This window comes from Vombatus ursinus, unplaced genomic scaffold (genome assembly GCF_900497805.2).
Source record: "Vombatus ursinus unplaced genomic scaffold, bare-nosed wombat genome assembly UNPS02014794.1, whole genome shotgun sequence".
Classification (NCBI taxonomy): Eukaryota; Metazoa; Chordata; class Mammalia; order Diprotodontia; family Vombatidae; genus Vombatus; species Vombatus ursinus.
This window is the reverse complement of record NW_020954572.1, coordinates 20,001,296-20,019,940: the sequence shown is the minus strand read 5'-3', so window position 1 is coordinate 20,019,940 and position 18,645 is coordinate 20,001,296. Positions and strand designations below refer to the sequence as shown.

The 18,645-nt window shown below is 41.5% G+C and overlaps 1 protein-coding gene across 1 annotated transcript in view; it reads right to left on the bottom strand.

Moving 5' to 3' along the window:
* Positions 1–18,645, bottom strand: part of PLA2G4E (phospholipase A2 group IVE) — a 70,510-nt gene that overhangs the window by 23,214 nt on the left and 28,651 nt on the right. The window contains exons 4-13 of the mRNA XM_027870148.1: positions 17,398–17,529; positions 15,471–15,511; positions 13,942–13,984; positions 12,826–12,889; positions 9,807–9,973; positions 9,557–9,649; positions 9,015–9,052; positions 5,474–5,609; positions 2,936–3,072; positions 957–1,179 (exon numbers count right to left, since the gene is read on the bottom strand). Coding sequence (XP_027725949.1) covers positions 957–1,179; positions 2,936–3,072; positions 5,474–5,609; positions 9,015–9,052; positions 9,557–9,649; positions 9,807–9,973; positions 12,826–12,889; positions 13,942–13,984; positions 15,471–15,511; positions 17,398–17,529 — 1,074 coding nt within the window. The remainder of the gene's footprint in view (positions 1–956; positions 1,180–2,935; positions 3,073–5,473; positions 5,610–9,014; positions 9,053–9,556; positions 9,650–9,806; positions 9,974–12,825; positions 12,890–13,941; positions 13,985–15,470; positions 15,512–17,397; positions 17,530–18,645) is intronic.

The following is an 18,645-nucleotide window of genomic DNA, read 5'->3' as shown; positions in this document are numbered from 1 at the left end:
TACAAAGAGGCACTAGGCCTGTGGTCTAACTGGTATAGGGAACTCTTCAGGAAACTCTTTCTACCAATTCAGGTGGATCTAGTTATCACTTGATCTATAATTCAAAGTAACTAGTCATATGAATCAACATTGGCCCAGAAACCTAAAATCTGCAAGGAGATAGCCTAGAGCTCCAAAACATGTGGATGCCTATTCCCAGGACCATCCCCAACATATACAAAGGTGTTGACTGGTCCTCGTTTGAATAGTGCTGACTTTCTTTAGGTCACTATTGGCCACACACTCATAGATTGTCAAGGTCTCATGACTATGTAAGGATGAAAAGGTCAGGGAGGAAACATCTGGCAGATTGGGGATAGATTTGCCAGCAGATACATTCTTGTGACTCACCCACAAGGGAGATGAGTCACCAGTTATCCCTGCATAAGAAAGAAAGTTTGAAACAACCAAGTCAAATGTTACAGGATAGAGTGACTTAGCAAGAAAAGCCTTAGTCTGTCACCCGAATTTGAGGTAAAAAGGGACTCCTGTATCACAATGGCAGCAATGCAGGGGAAAGCCACTCCTGTTCTCCTCCCACTATCCCCACCCTTCCTAGTCCCCCACCCCCCACTGTTAAGTTAAATGCTTCAAATCTTGTCTCAGATATTTAACAGTTATAGGACACTGGGTAACTCATCCTACGCCTCAGTTTTCTTATCTGTATTATGGGGCACCTACTTCACAGGATGGTTGTCAGGGTCAAATGACATAATATATGTAAAGTATTTTGCAAACTGTAACCACTAGATAAATACTAGTTGTTATTATATAAGCATGTATAGTGAATAAGTACAAATATATACAAAGTAGTTAGATCTAAGGAACCTTGGGAGGGAGGGAACCAGCAATTGAGGGAACCAGGAAAGGCTTCATGCAGAAGATGCTCGTACAATCAAAGTCAGCAGAGAACCTACCTCATCCCCCAAAAAGGACTCAATCAATAAACCCCACAGGTCTGTGAAGGTAACTCTGTAGCCTTCTTGGCTCCTTTGTTTCAGGTCCTGCTGGTAGTAACTGAGTTGTTCAGGGTAAAGCGAAGGGATCTTGTTTTTGACGGCGTGTCTGCGAACCTCCTGGATGGCCTTCTCCAGGTTTTTGGAGGACCAGTCAGCGTCTTTGTATAAGTTGGACATGGTCCTGGGAAGAGGCATTCACATGTTACAGGACATCCAGAGTACAAGTGGGCTTGACCTTCTAGGTTGGGGAGAGTGTTGGCTCAGGCTTACCAGGGACCATCTAATCCAGTTCTGTTTTTACAAATGAGGAAAATGAGGCTGAGAAAGGAGATGTGATTTGCTCAAGGGATCCAAACTCACATCCTCTGACTCCAAATGCATTGATCCTATGCTTCTGCTTCCTAAGTAGCACATGAACAATTGTATCCCAGCCCCGCTGGGATGAGAAGTAGGCTGGGTGAAGGCTGTCAGGGACAAGGGAGTGGGGACTGCTATTTTGTAGACTGGCAAAAGCCTCTGCAGCTGAAAAGTGTTTTTGTTGTTGTCTTAAAATTTTTCGAGCCTGCTTCAATGAACAATGGAGAAGAGTAACACAGGGAAGGGTTTCCCTAGTGGTCTGTCTTTACCTGTCACTGTCTCTCTCATCCGTGTTATCAAAAAGAACAGACTCTCTATTCTGTTTCTATGTCTGAGCTCCCATAAATGCATAGCTTATGTATAATTGTGCAAGTGTCTAGCTCACTCTAGGTTCCCTTTCCACAGCTATTACCCTCCTAAAAGGACTCAGTAAAGTCTAGGCTCTTTGAAGGCAGGAACTGCCTATTTTTTTCAGTTATTCAATAAACATTTGTTAAATATCTACTATGTGCCAGGCACTGTGCTAAGTGCTGAAAATACAAAAAGAGGCAAAAGATAGCCCCTGCCCTCAAGAAGCTTGCAATCTAATGGGGGAAGACAACATTCAAACAAATACATACAAAGCAAGTAATATGCAGGATAAATAGGAGATAAAAGAGGGAAAACACTGGAAAAATACACTTGTGTGTATATATATATGTATATATACACACATGTATATATAAGTATGTATATAATATATATTATATATCTATATATTATAATATATAGATACACACTCATATCCCACGCCTATATAGAGACCATTGAGACAATGGTTGCTTCAAAGCCTTTGTCTCCTGTCCCTCATATGACACTCAGGCATAGCAAGGTTCAGGCCCTAGGAGTATCTGTTCAGGGTATAGGCAATAAATATCCCTAGTACCCAGCGCAGCTCCTTGAACAACAGTTTGTTTGTTTTTTTTAACTTTGTATTTTCTTTAGGGCTTACGTAGTACATTACCCTTGTTGTTGTTATTGTTGTTGTTGTTTTGGTCAGACTTATAGAAAGCTCCCTGGCAAGGAAACTTGTTCCACCAATGTGAATCAATGACTGTTCTGCAACTTACAGAGATGCCTAAGGCATTGAAAGTATCAGAGATGTGACTTGAACTCAGGTCATCCTGACTTAGAGGGCAGCACCCATCTACTACTCCACACTGCCTCTGAATTACCCATGAGATCATAGGATTATAAAATTAAAATAGGAAAGGATCTTAGAGGCCATAGAGTCAACCCCCCTAATTTAACAGATGAGGAAACTGAGGCACAGGGAGGGTAAGTGAAGTCACCCCGGTATTATACAGCAAGGAAGTGTCTGAAGCAGAATTTCATGTTTGTTGAATGTTCAATGGTTTGGCATCAATGATATTAGAAATCAATTCAGTCACTGCCACAGACCCAAGAGAAGGAAATGGAAAAAGCAAGGGATGTCATCTTTGGAGGCCAACACAAGGGACTTTCTTCCTCTCCCGTCAAGACCCAACGCTCTAAGGCTTTGCTCCAAAATTTAAGCCAGTCAGGGACTCCTGAGTCCTCACCAAGTTGCACCCGAAAGGCCTGTGATGTAGCTGGTACAGTTCAGGATGTTCAGCTTCTGAAGCCCCAAAAGGTGGCCATACATGGAGGTCATCGATCTCAGGCCACCCCCTGTGGCCATGATTGCCACCAGCGGCACCTGATGGATACACAGAGACAGAGAGTTAGAGAGAAGGAGGCTGGGCAACAGGGCTTCAGAGGAGAAACTGGAGCAGAGGTTACCACACAGAGAAAGTAGAGTGGACAGAATAGAGACAGGGTGGAGTGGAGAGTTAGAAGAAAAAGCTAGATTAGAGGAGACAGGGGAGTCTAGAAAGTCTAGAAAGCTGAGAAACCAAGAATTAGATTTAGCCAAAAAGCAAAAGAAAGATCTATCTCTCTATCTCTCCATCTATCTCTCTCTATCCATCCAATTATCTCTATCCTCTCTCTCTCTCTCTCTTTCTTTCTCTCTCTTCTTTTTCTTCTCTCCCTCTCCCTTTCCCTACTCTCTCTCTCTCTGTCTCTCTCTCATAGGATCATGGATTTTATAGCTCGAAGGTACTTTACAGACCATCAAATCCATCCCTCTAATTTTTACAGAGGAGGAAACTGAGGCACAGAGAGGTTAAGTGACTTGCTCAGGGCCATACAGTTATTAAGTTATATCTACCTGGACTTGGGTTCCAGGTGCCAGCTTACCCAAACTAACTCCAAACCAACTAGAATGTGGAGAAAAGAGATATAAGGTCAGTTGCTTAATCTGAACTCCAGAAGGTCTGGGCAAAACAAAGGTCTTGGGAAAGGGCCACTATGTATCCTGGTCTTACCACTGCTTGGAGAGGAAGGGCCCTGGCTCATGGAACCACAGAATTTGAGACCTGGAAGGAATCCTAGGGAGCATCTATCCCAATTCCTTTATTATCCACGTGCAAGACAACTGCAACAACGAAATGAATCATATGCCCAGAAAAGTGAAATCCCTTGCCCAAGGTCATACAGGTGACCTGGGCTTTTAAAGTGGGAGGCTTTAAAAAAATCTTTTATAAAACAGATCTTTGGAGCCAGTGCTGGTGAACAATGTGAGTGATCAACCTGGGGTATGCAGCTTTGGGGGCATGGAAAAGAAAAGATTGGCATTGGATTGGCATGTTTGAGATGCCAAACGTTCCTTAAAGGTAAAGAAGGGAAGGGAAAGACATTCTTTCCAAATCCTACCTCTTCCAGAGAGTCTCCTCTTGGTAAATGAAAGGGGGGGAGGGGCTTATTGAACTTCTATTTACTATGAGTCTCCCTCCCAACTGCGTTTTCCAAGAAAGCAATCCATCTGTTAGAGAGATCATTTGGCAGCTAGGTGGCATAGGGGAGAGTGCGGATTTTGGAATCAGAAAATCCTGAGTTCAAATCCTGCCTTTACACTTTATAACTTTGTGATCTTGGACAAGTCACTTAATATATTTCAGCCTCAGTTTCCTCTTCTTTAAAATGTGGATAATAGAAACTACCTCACAGGATTACTATAAGAATCAAAAGAGATAACATATATAAAGTGCTTTGCAAACCTTCAATCATTAAGATAAGTGTTAACTATTATCATTGGGGCAGCTAGATAGTGTAATGGATAGAGTCCTAGAGTGGGGAAGAGAGTTCAAATCTGGCCTCACATAAATACTGTATGACCCTGGGCAAGTCACTTAACCCTGTTTGCCTCAGTTTTCTCATCTGTCAAATGAAATAGAGAATGAAATAGCAAACCAATTCAGTATTTTTGCCAAGAAAATCCCAAATGGGGTCACAAAGAGTTGGACATGACTGAAAATGATTCGGTATCAACAAAAATTATCATCATCATCATCACCATAATTATTATTACTTCTTTTAGAGGTGGAGTCTCTAAGGATTGGCTCTAACCCCTAGGAAGGGTGAACCTTAGACGATTCTAACTAAGGTTAAATTATAAAAGGAGAAAAACCCTCCAAACCCATAGTAGAACCCCTATTTTCCACTGTCTCCCCCAGCTGATTCTACCATATTTCTCAGGAGGTTGGAAGGAAAAGGCCCCTGGGAAGGAGAGACAAAGAAGCATATCCTCAATTGTTGGGCTCTTGTTGTCTTGATCCTCAGATATATAGACAGTGCTTGAAGGAGGCCATTAAAGAAGGAAAGATCAATGGGTTGTGGGAAGAACTCCTTTTGTGTAACAGGATTGAAAGGGGGAGATCTTATTATACACACATAACTGGGGATAAGGGAACGTAATACAGGATACTATAAATCACCTTAGAATAGATCTTGTTGCCTCCTTGATTATCCTAAATTCCCTGATAATCCTATAGGGATAGCTGAGTTGTAAAGGCAGCCCATGGGTATACACAAGAGATGGGAGACATAGTGGCATAGATAGAGACAGTGAGTGGGAGTTGGTGGTACAGTAGCAAGAATTCTCCAAAGGGAAGGAGAAGGACAAGTTGTTCATGAAAAGCAGAGAGAGTGCCCAGTCCACCCTGTTTAGAGCCTAACTCAGGGCACATTTTAACCTCCTTAGTCTCAAGCCAACTGACCTCATCATCTTGCAGATTCTGTTCCAGCTGCAACACCTGCTTCAGGGCTTCTGCGACGATCACCTTCCGCTTCTGCAGGAACTCCAGCTCCTCTGAGCATAGACTGTAACCCAACCTCACGTTCAACTCATCAGGGCTGTTGTGGGAGACAGGATGCTTGTCACCCACGATGCATCAGAGCTGTTACCTCCACATGTTTGAGCGGTCAACTCTCCCATTTCTCAGCTTGAGTGGGAAAGAAATTGGTGCCTTGAGAAGTACACTGGGTTTGGGAGCAGACAACCTGGATTTGAATCTCACCTTTGGAATTTACTGCCTGTTTGGCCTTGAGTAAGTTTCTTCACCCCTCTGGGCTTCAGTGGATGGACCAAATTATTCTTGGATTATTGCAATAGCCTAACTAATTGGTCTCCCTGACTCCAGTGTCTCCTTTTTCCAAACTGTTCTCCAAACCATAGCTTCCAGAATATTTCTTTTAAATTTTTTATTTTTTCCAATTGCATGTAAAATTTCTTAAAAATTTGTTTTTTAAAATTTTGAGTTTCAAATTCTCTCCCTCCCTTCCTTCCCTCCCTGCTCCTTGAGAAGGCAAGCAATTGATGTAGGTTATACTTTGCAGTTGTGCAAAATGTATTTCTGTATTAGCCATTTGTGAAAGAAAACACAGACCAAAAAAAAAAAAACCAAGAAAAATTTTAAAAGTAAAAAAGTATGCTTCCATCTGCATTTAGACTTCTTTAGTTCTTTCTTTGGAGGTGGATAGCATTTTTCATCATGAGTCCTTTGGAATTGTCTTGGATCATTGTATTTCTAAGAATAGCTAAATCTTTCACAGTTGATTATTATACAATATGATTGTTACTGTGTACAATGTTCTCCTGGTTCTGCTCACTTCACTTTGCATCGGTTCATGTTAGTCTTTCCAGGTTTTTCCAGAATATTTCTTAAAGCACAAGTCTGACTCAGTCACTAACATGCTCAAAAAGCATCTCCCAATTTCCCTCAACATAAAATAGAGACTCCTGGTTGAATTTTAAAGCCTTTCATTGTCTGCCTCCAGCCAGCCTTTCCAGGTTTATGGTGTATTATTTTCCTTCATATACTTGATGTGCCAGCAAAACTAGTGTATCAGTTGATCTTCTTACATGACATTTTATCTCCTATCTCCATGCTTTTACTAAACTGTCCTCTATCTCTAGAATGTACTCCTTTTTCACCTCCACCTTATAAAAATCCCTAGCTTCCTTCAAGGCTCAGTTCAAGTGCCAACCCCTATATGAGTTCTATTCTTATCTTCCCAGTATTTTGTATTTATTTTATTTATTTCATATGGTTTTCCCCCAATAGAATATAATTTCCTTGACTATTTCATCCTTATCTTGCATACCTAGAGCCTAGCACAGGGCCTGACACATAGTAGGCATTTAAGAAATGTTTGTTGAATAAATGAATGACAGAATGAACGGTCTCAGTCTGAATCCTGTGATTTCTTTCCTATATGCCTTGAGCAAACAAGGTCCATGTAAATATCCCAGGACGAAGGTCTCATCCTCTTATTTCCAACTTATAACATCTTTAATGATTCTACTATTTTTATTTCATTGCTTAGTCTAAGAACCTACAATGACTCTCTATTGTCTATTGCATGAAACCCAAATTCCTCAACTTCGCACTCAAGGCCCTCCTGAATTGGGCCCCATGGGTCATTCTTCTCCAACTTTACCTTCTACTGCTCCCAACGAACACTTTGCATTCTGGTTAGGCAAGTCCATTTGTTTTCTCTAGGACACATCAAGCTCATTCTCATTGCTGTGACTTTGCTCAGTCTAATCTTTCCAATGCCCTTCCTCCATCTTTCCTAATCTTTTCCATCCTTTACGGCTCAATTCAAGTGCCTCACTTTTCCCTAGCTACTCTGGCACACACTGATCTCTCCCTTGGCTGAGCTCTTTTAGCACAGGGTCAGTACTATATGGTTCAATATTTTATTACTTAACTATTATTACTATTATTTATTACTTACTATTATATATTGTTCCTTAATCATTTTATAACTCTAAGTTATCCTGATCCTGATCATTTTGTAACTCTAAGTTATAGATCCTGATCATTTAGTAACTCTAAGTTCTAGATCTGTAAGATCCTGGAAAGCAGGAACTGTGACCTAGAATTTCACAGAAACATATAATAGAGCTTCTGGAAGGGACTTTAACATTGTCTAGTCCTTTTTACCACCAAAGTCTTTGGCACTGTCAAATGGTTCATCATCTAAAATGGTCATGATTCTATCAGTAGAAATAACAGTGAAGAAGATGCATTACCATTCGTTTTGTTGCTGTACTCTAAGGATCATAAGACCTTTCCGTCTGCCTTACTCCCTTATTAGAATGTGAGCTCCTTGAAGGACTGTCTCACATCTGTATTTGTATTCCTAGAACTTTGCATATAATAAGCCCTTAATAAAAGCTTTTTCATTCCCTTCATTCCTTCCTTCCTTCCTGACCCAGCAACAATATCCCAAAACTTAATTTGCTTTTTTTGGGGTATGTGACAGGGGTATGGTTGGAGGCAACTTGAGCATTTATACCTAGGAAATCAGCAAAAGCTACAAATCAGGACTTGACTTATTGTTTTGTTGATTGCCTAGACTTAAGAAAGTGGTGAAGAAAATGTTAATAATACAGATTAAATTTTAGTGTATTGTGTGGATATTTTTTCTTGGAAAGCTAGTTGTTAAATATTTATCTGCAAACCTCTGGGCACATCACTGCTACTACTAATACTACTTCATTCCTTCATTCATCTTTCCACTTCCACCCTGTAACGTTATCCCCCATAACTTAACTTTTTTTGTCTTATCGCTACCCTATTCAAGAACCTACAGTGGCTTCCTATCACCTAACTAATCAAGTCCAAACTCCCCAGTATGGCAGTCATTTTACACACATGGAAACTGAGGCCTCGAGAGAAGAGATAACTTAACCAAAATCACATAGCTAGTTAGTCATGGTTAGGAGTAAAAGCAGGGTTTCCTGAATTCCAGTTAAATGCTCTATTAACCATATTTCTATTTCCTAGTTCTCTCTCATGGTGCCCACATGTTGTTGAATGGACTCATGGTAGATGTTCAACAGTTATTTGCTTACTTCACTTACTACATGCATATACGATATGACTCTCTCTGTCACTATCCAGGAAATGTCAGACATTGGAGAAAGCCCTGTCCTTAACCAGGAGCTCGTCTTGAACTTCACCCATCAAAGTATGACAAGGGAAGTGGGAAGTGTAATTAAATGCTCAGGGGTAAGAATTCCCATCAAAATTCCCACTTCCACTTCTCAATGCCATTTCCCTTTCTTCTTCCTATGTCTTTGCCATTCCCTTGAGCTCCTCAACATGTTCAATAGGACCTAGAGCCTCCAAGAAGCTGGAAAAGAAGGATTAGTGTAAATAGCAGTTCTGATGTATGGAAAATAGTGGGGACAATAGAAGAATGGGAAGAGAAGAAGACAGAACTGTAAGGGTAGGGAAGGTACTTTACCAGTCTTTGGCTGTCACATGTAAATCACAGTTTTCATTCTGAGAACCAAGAAAGGGGAAAAGTCTTTATCAGTGTTGTGATACTTCAGAGCAAAATAGCCCACACCAAGAGCTTACACACTCACTCATCGATATTCATTGACCCCCAACTCTGCCCACCATCCCCATGAACTAATATCATTACCCTCCACACACCCTCACACTCAACTTTCCTTACATTCTGTCCTCTGTGCATGGTTTTCCTACTCAGCCTTTCAGTACCTCTTTCTCCCCAGGCATCACCAAACAACTCCTCAGACACCATCTTGCCTCTGCATACACAACTCCTATATTTTTCTATTATATAAATGCCCACTGCACCCTGAAACAATGTTGTCCATGCCTCTGCCTCTCATGTGAGCATACACAGGCAACCTTCACAATCTGATAGGTAGATACTCATTCCTTTACCCCATCTCCACACTACCTCTTGCCATCAGCTCTCTGACTCAAATGAGCCTAGCTAGAGAGTCCATGTAACTCTTCCCTGATTCTAATACTTACCATAGGTATTGTCAACTCTTGTCCATCTGGGAGGCACTCCAGGGACATGCAGACAGAATGATTTCCTTTATGGGCACCACAACAACAGGAAAGCTAAGAGAGAAATGTCTTTAAAAGGGAGAGTAAGGCTTCTCCTACAGGCTAGGTACCCATTCTCCCCCATTTCCCAATGGAACTATGTCTGGGAGCCAGTTAGACCCTGAAGCTTCCCATGCCCACAGATAATTTATAAATACCCAATGCTTCCTACCCCACAGGTCCATCGGTTCCTGGGCACTTCCACATGCATTTGGGGCTGGAAGTATTTGGTGTAGTGGAAGAAGGCAAGATCTGGGCAATGGTTGCTAGAGTTGTAGCAGGGTGAGATGTACTGGGTGTTTTCATAGGATTCATTCACTGTCACAGTTAGGTGTTTTCCTATGAATAGAATGCAGAAGGTCATAGAATTTGAGAGTTGGAAGGGACCTTATGGCTATATACTCCAACTTGTACCTGAAAAAGAATCTCTGCTACAACTTATTCAATAAGTGGTCACCCACATAATAATATTCATATAGTATCTATCTATCCAACCATCTATCAATCTATTATCTATCTATCCTTCCATCTATCTATCTATCTATCTGCTTGAAGACCACTAGTGAGGGGAAACTATTATACCTTAGGTAACCTATTCCACTTAGGGATAGTTCTAAGGTCATTTGGTAGCACTGTGGCTTGGGTCCTGTACTTAGGGTCAGGAAGACCTAAGTTCAAATCCCAACTCAGATGCTCATTAGTTCTGTTTCTTTAACCTCAGTGTCATCATCTGTAAAATGAGGGGATTGGACTCTATAGTCGCTAAGGTCCCCTCCAACTCTAAATCCAATGATCCAATAATTGTTAGGAGATTTTTCCTGATGTGAGGACAAATATTTCTCTTTGTAACTTCTCCTTACTGTTCTTATTTCTGGCCCTTGGGACCAAACAGAACATGTCTAATCCCTCCTTCATAAGACAGCCATTTAAATACTTAAGAGTTATCATTTCCTTCTTTCTCCCCTGCTCTCCTTAGTTTTCTTCAGGCTAATTATCCCTAGTTCCTTCAACTAATCCATACATGATAGGGATTCCATGCACACAACACCCACAGTGTCCTCCACTCCTTCCTTCTTTCAAGGCTGAGCATTTGTCATGGAACCCTGGACTTCTGCCAAGCTAAATCCAATCTCTTAAATCATCAGGAAAATAGGGAGTGGGACCTGTGGAAGTCCCTGGGAGGGTAAGAGAGAGACCTGAGTCTGCTTTCCAGGAGCAGTTCCAACAGTTTGATCATGAGAGAGACTTCTCCTAAATGTTTATTATGGATTGAGGAAGAAAGAGAAAAACTAGAAGGAACACAGAAGGGACTAATACAAGTGGGAGGTACAAGTTTTAAGGAAAGGAGTAAGATGCTGAGCCCAAGTTCTCTGGTGAAAGGTTAGTCAGAGAATATCTGTAAGCAGAGCCTAGGGGACATGGGAAGAACTGAGAAGGGAAGGGCCTACCAGATTTGACCTGAAGCCGAAAGAGGGTATACCTGGAACCCACACAGAAATAGACTTCACTCTTTTAGAGATCAATTGGGGGGAGAGTAGAGGGAAGGAAGGAAGAAGGAGATGTAAAAGAAATATGATAGCTTTGTGAAAGATAAGGTGAAAGATAAGGTTGCTTCCAAGGAGAGTTGAGAAAATGAACCTCCCTACCTTCTTTGTGGAGGTAGGGGAAGATGGGTTCAGAATATTGCATATACTCTCAGATGTGATTAATGTGATGGCTCAATTTTGTGGACCTGTTCCTCCTCTCCCTTTTATCTTCTTTGTCACATGGGATGACTCACTGGGTAAGGGAGGAGTAAATTCAGAACTGAAGTGATGTAAAAACAAAAGATATCAATTTCTTTTAAAAAGAAAATTAAAAGTAAATGAGCTAGAACAGGGAAACTGAGGGCTAGGAATTTGAGAAAAGACATTTCTCAGGGTCATAGGATTTTAGAGTTGAAAAGGATCTTACAGGACATTTTGTCTAAACCCCTCAAATGAGGGAGAAGGTTCTTGCCCATGGTTATACAGATAGTAAGTAGCAGAGGTAGAATTAACATTTTTATTAATGATTTATAAATTTTTATTGATTTCTTTTGTTCTTTTACATCACCAAATTTCTCTCAGTATCCCTCCACTCCCAATTCCCAGAGAGCCACCTCATATAACAATATTTTTTTTTTAAAGGGTGGGATGGAATCAGCAAAACTGATCAACATATCAAAAAACTCTGAAAATATATGCAACACGTCACCTTGTGGACTTCCCAGAAATGGGATTTAGCCCCAAATCCTTTAACTATTGCTAGTTTGACTCTGGGAATCTCTCAGCGAATCTGTGGGCTCTTGGGGCACAAGATCTATTCCAGAGCTGTCCTGAGACGTGGGGGGTAAATTTAAATCTGCTTAGGACATAGGTTCCCAAAGTGGGATATACCACCAAAGGGGCGGTAGTAGCCTCTGGTGCAATTGGGGGGCAAGTAAAAATAAGGGGGCAGTGGAAGCATAAGGAAAGAAGATAAGAAAATTTTGAAAAACCATTCATACATGTTTCATTTGTTGTGTAATAGAGTTAAAGTTGTAGTGATTATATTATTTTCCAAATAAACATACAAAATGTGAATTATAACTGATCAGTGGTCAAATCCCCCTACAGACTTAACAAACACGTGTTGGCAGGTGAGTAAGTAGCTCTCATTGTCGGGAAGTCCAGCGTGTATCGGCAAGAATATGTGCATGGAATGACTTGTTTACAATATGATATTATACAGTTACATGATGCAATATTGTATCATCAAAATTCTAATTCAGGAAAAACCCCACAAATTTACAATAAATTATTAAATATAAGATGTGTCATTTAAAATATATTTATTTTATATTTTTTTGAAATGATGCAAATTTTAAAAAAATTAAAGGGTTAAAAAAATAGATTTCCAGGGCTGGGGGCAGTGAATAATTTTTTTTAAAGGGGGTGGTAGGCCAAATAAGTTTGGAAACCTCTGACTTAGGATGAGGCAGTTTTGAGGATCCTGAATGAAGTTTCATACACCCACCCCTTTTTCACCCAACACCCCTCCAAATTCTAACAGTGTTTCTGAACCTTGGAAGCTAGAACTGACTGTACATTTCAGATAGATGAATGCTCAGGGTGGCTTTCCCACACCCTACCCCATCCCACCCTGCCCATCAAAGGAAATACGTCTCTTACTCTTTTGATTCTTCTTCTGTTTTTTATGCTTCACATGAACTTCCAGGCAGGAAACTTGTCTAGACTGTAACAAAGGAAATCCCTATAAAAAAAAATCTCTTTGTGGCACAGTCTATCCCCCACTGTTCCTGGCCATAGGAGAGGGCCTGAGAAGAATGGAAAAGGGGTCAAAGTGACAGGGCAATTGTAAATTGTGTGTGTGTGTGTGTGTGTGTGTGTGTGTGTGTGTGTGTGTGTGTTGGGGCAAAATGGGTCCCAGAGGAGGCTAAGACAGGGTGAAAATACAGAGCCACCACAGGTAGGAGATGGTTCAGAGGAATCATGACTTTATCCAGATCTGGAGAACAAGGCCTAGGAAGCAGGCCTTTCCTTGGCTAGGGAGGAAATGGGTAGCTATTTATATCTGTGTTCCTATGCAAACAAACAAGACTTTGGGGGAGGTGGGTGAAGAGGAGAATCATGAGGAGGTGGCAGAAACAGATCAGATCCCTTTACAACAAGATCCTAGGGCCTGTTCAAAGTCTTTGTGATGCCCTATAATGCTGGGTTATTGAATACATTTGCTTGTACCACCTGGAGTGACAGCTCTAGCTTGGAAATCTTTGTCTGCGTTTAGAGATTTGGGATGAAGAGAATTTGAGTTATTGGTATGAGAGGTCAGTAAAAAGAGCTCATTACTAGGGAAACAAAAGATCTCCACGATTATTACCATCGAGGGAGCAAACAGAATAGGTATGCACACATCCCCAGGGAAGGGTGTTCCCTTTGCTGGAAACTAGCTGAGAGTAGGGCTGCGCATGGTTCTGATGGTTGGGGTAGCTGAAGGACCCTAAAGGGGATACGTCTGAAATACCAATGAAATAACCAGCAAAGGGTATCACGGATCTCTCCTCAAGTGTGCATCCCCAAGCCCCCAACCTCCCAACCATTTACTTCATTTTTTCACACTTCCAACCTGTCCCATAAAAATCCCACTTTGGAGTCTACAGTGAGTATGATTTTTCGGTGGGGTCCGTAGGGTCCAACTTGCGGTCAGTTTCCTCTCTTACAGCCCCGCTTCCCCTTCAGGACTGCAGGAACTTGTTCAGCTAGAATTGCTTGGGGAGGGATAGTTACCACTAGTACGCCATTGGTGAGGAAGCTTTCAGGTGCAGTAGGGCTGAAAAACAAGATTAAATCCCCCAGTTAGCTACTGTTTCTTGCAGAAGCACCCCTTTCCCCAGAGTCAGTTCTTGGCTAGGATCTCTACAATGGCTACAATACCTTCCCCACACCCAGCATCAGCTTTCTGGTGTGTCAGCCTAAGGACTACCATTGATACATCAATTTAATGAATCATTCATTTATAAACCCAGCTTCACAGGCCCTCCCACTGAGACTAAGCATAGTCTTCCAGTATCTTTCAGAGGGAAGAGAATCTTGGGAGGGTAGCAATTTAACTAGCATTCTGGAGAGTTTAATTGTCATGGTGGGAGAGAGTCTGTGTGAGATGCCAAGAAGTGCTAAAAGGACTTATTTCCTGAGAATCTGTGTGAATTAATGATCAAGGAGAAAGACTGGAGACATTTCCTGAGAGAACAAAGTTTAACTCATGTTATAGAGGAGGAATCCTAAAGAAAATTATTGAGAGATTTTGTTATCCAGAGAGAGTTGAACGGTGGGAATATCTTTCCAGAGTTGAAAAGCCTGCAGTTGCAGGGGATAACTAGAGGTAACTGGTTGTAATCTTCCTCATTGTCATATAATGTTGAAAATATTTAAATGTATCTTTGTGTTGTCTGTCATAGTGTTAGTCAACTAACATTATATGTGTATAACATTGACATTATATGTCATATATTTGTGTATATTAGGTTATATTATAAATTAATTCTATATAGCTTATAACATCGATATGATAATAAGAACTAACATTTATATAGTGCTTACTGTGTACTAAGCGCTTTACAATTATTATCTCATTTGGTCCTCACAACAACTCTGGGAGGAAGTCACCATTATTATCCCCATTTTACAGTGGAGGAAACTGAGGCAAAAAGAGGTTAAGTGACTAGCCCAGGGTCACATAGTTAGTAAGTGTCTGAGGCCAGATTTCAACTCAAGTCTTCCTGACTTCAGGCCTGGTACTTTATCCACTGCATCACCACTGACCACAATAAGACACCATGTTTATTTAAGTCTATGAGATAAGGAGTTTTGATATTGAGAAAGAAATGAGTGGAAGCTTATGAGAAAAGAGGACACTAGTTTATTTAATAATCTGGGATGGGGGCTCAGAACTAATTGATTACTGAAATTGTGCATTTATCTTAATTTATGAGGAAATATCTATATCTTAATCGACCTAGGACTTAGGATAAGAATTAATAAGGAGATGAGCCAGTAGCAACTAAAGAGAGGTATGATCATCCCATTTTGCCTACCTGAGGTGGCAGAATGGGGGTTGGGGGGAAGAGAGATGGGGGGGAAGGGGAAGGGCAGGGAGGTTATTTCTAAAACCCTGCTAGGCATCCACTTATTTATTCAACATATCTATTGAATATACTTAGTATATTCAAAACATTGTCTTTAGTACTTATATGTAGACTAGTAGGAGCCCAGACTTGGGAAGCAACCATTCTGGAGTGATAAGGGAGCTCACTCACCTCTCCTCCAGCAAGAATTCCACTTCTAGTTCTTCCATGCCCTACCAAGAGAAAAGGAAAGAAAGGAATCATCTCTGAGTTATGACCCTATTCAGCTGATATTTCCCTGCCCCAGAGAAGCCCTCGCAAACACTGGCGCTATTGGCTTTTCAGATACCTGAATGCCTCTACCCTCTTAACAAGGGCTGTTATTGCAGTCTGTGAAGGATGGAGCACTGATTATGGAAATCGCAAGATCTAGAGTTGGAGGTGCCCTTAGCAATTATCTAATCCAACTTTCTCATTTTATAGATGAAGAAAGGTGAAATTCTTTGCCTAAGGCCCCAAAGGAAGGCAGAGAACATAGATTTAAAGCTGGAAGGGACTTCAGAAATTATCTAGTCTAGTATCCTTTACCAATGAGAAAACTGAGACCCAGAGAGGTCCCCCAAGTCACATATCATAGACTTGGAAATGGAAGAAACATTAAGGGGCAACTAGGTTGGCTCGGTGGATAGAGCACTGGCCCTGGAGTCAGAAGGACCTGAGTTCAAATCCAACCTCAGACATGACACTTACTAGCTATGTGACCTTGGGAAAGTCACTTAACCCCATTCCCTAGCAAGAAAAAAAAAAAAAAGAAAAGAAAAGAAACATTAAGGGAGCACCTTATCTGGCCTTTCTGTTTCAAAAACCTAGCAAAGTTAAGTATCTGCCCATGGTCATACAGGTAGTAAGTAGCAGAGCCAGAATTCAAAATTCAGCTCTTTAACTCTAAATCAAGTGATTTTGAGGCCTCTTTTTCTGACACATAATTAATCCCAAGGCTTTTCTTTACCTGTGATGTCCCCACTAGTTACTGCTTTATGCCAAGTCATTGACCCTGACAGGTTCACCAACACTTGAATCTGACATCTGGTCATAAAGCACATAAAGCTGAGTAAGGTTATATCACTTCACCTTTCTAAGACAGTTTCTTCATCTATAAAATGGAGGGAATAATCTCTAAGATTCATGGGATGGGAGTCCAAAACACACTTGCACTTGGGTACAAAAAAAAAATCACCTTCACAAGTGCAAGATGGTTGGGGAAAAGCTAGACAGTAGTTTGATGTATTTAGAGCTCAATATGAGTCAGCAGCGCCAGATAGCAACTGAAAAAATGCTAATGAGATATTAGGTTGCATTAAGAAAGGCACAGCTTCTAGGATTAGGAAGCTGATTGTCCTGCTCTACTTTGCCTTGGACAGACCGCTTGAGCACGGACTCCATCTAGAGGCCAACTCAGTGATCGGTGAGTGCCTACATGGAATTCCTCTTGTGAGAAGGCCCAACCACACTTACTTTCTTACCCTTACTTACTTTTCTTAATTATCTCACTCTCCACTTCAGGTTCATTTTGGTCTGCTCAGTCTCCACAACGGTTACCGGTTCATGTGGGCACCCTCCTTCCTCGCTATCCTCTTTCAGCAGCCCTTTATGTTTTGTCTTCCCTTATTAGCAGGTAAATGTTCTCATGCCAACCAGTACTGACACTGGGGCCATGAATGACCTCTGTACTTCTAGCTTGAGCAAGATAAGGGACCCAGTCTCAAAAACAAAAACATTTATCCAAGAACATGGGAGATTAGCCAGGTCTCTCTCCTACCATGTCTGTCCCTGTTAATTAGGCATAATGTACAAGTCTAGACTTTGGTTTAGTGGTATTGTGTCTGCCCAACCTGTCTGAGGTTCCTGCCGAGTGGGTTCAAGGTGGGATAGGCTGCTCACCTCTTGAAGCAGGAGGCACTACCTGGGTAAATTTGGGCAAGTGACTTAACCTCTCTGGGCCTCAGTTTCCTCATCTGTAAAAATGAAAGAGTTGGTCCAGATGACCTCTAAGGTCCCTTCCAACACTATCTGTGATCCTATGAAGGACCTATGCTGTGCCTTGAGTACTTTTACCCACCTCAGGGTTGAGTGGAAATTTCACATGGGTCCTATTTCGGAAGCAGAGTTTGCTGAGGTCATAGAGGACGGTCAAGAGATGATCATCTGGGGTAAGTGAGTCCTCATCACAGACACTTAGTTCAAGCACATTCTGGGGAGAGAGAAGAAGAAGAGGGATAATGGGAAAGGAGAACCTTCAATTACCAGAACTTCATTGCTTTAATTCTTGGAAGAGAGGATGAATGTGACCAGAGATTGGCCCCAGTGAGGATAGAGAGTTGGCAGGGTCTTTAGAGACCATTAGATCTAACCCCCATCATGAGGGGAAGTGGAAAAGGTGTGAGAGATAGTGTGGTACACTGGAAAGAGTGGAGAATCTGGAACCAGAAAACCCAGCTCTGAATCTCTGCTCTACCACATATCTGAGAATCCTTGGAAAAAAAATCATTGGGCTCCAGTTCCCTCATCCATAAAACGAGGGGTTGAACAAAATAGGCTCCTCAGATTCCTTCTGGCTCTATATCTAAGAGATTTTTGAGTCAGAGGATGGGATTCATTTTCTTGCTCAGCTATTCCCTGTGTGACTTTGGGCAAGTGGCTTAACCTCTCTGGGCCTCAGTTTCCTCATCTATAAAATGAGGTGGGGGGAGTTGTACTAGATGACCTCTAAGGTCCCTTCCAGCTCTTAGTCCATGATCCTATGATTTTATAGATGAGGAAACTGAGGCCTAGAACAGTTAAGTGACTTATCCAAAGTCACACTTATAGTAAATGGCAGTGCCAAAAGTTTCTACTGTATTACATTATAGCTAGGAAAGGACACAGAGATTTGTGAGAATGGGTCTGGGTGTGTGATAGTTGACATAGAGTCCCTCCTGAGATAGGAGAGAGCTAAAATAAAAAGGGGAAATACCCCCTCCCTCTTCTTATCAGTTTTTTGGGGCCTGGTTACTCCTCTGCTCCTGGTCTTCCCACTCAGACACTGCCTCCACCTCTGGATGTCAGGCATTGTTAGAACTTTGGGAGGAGGTAGGGCTGGAAACACAGTCCCAGGAGCTCCCATGATATTTGCTTATGATATCACCCTAAACTGGTCCTATTCCAAAGGACCACTTCCTCTGGCAGATAGTGGGATGTGGGAGGACCAGGATGGGAAGGGCAGTCAGTCAAGATGCCAGTCCAGGGAAGGAATGTAACACGTTTCATGGCCCCAAGATATCTATCTATCTATCTATCTATCTATCTATCTATCTATCTATCTATCTAT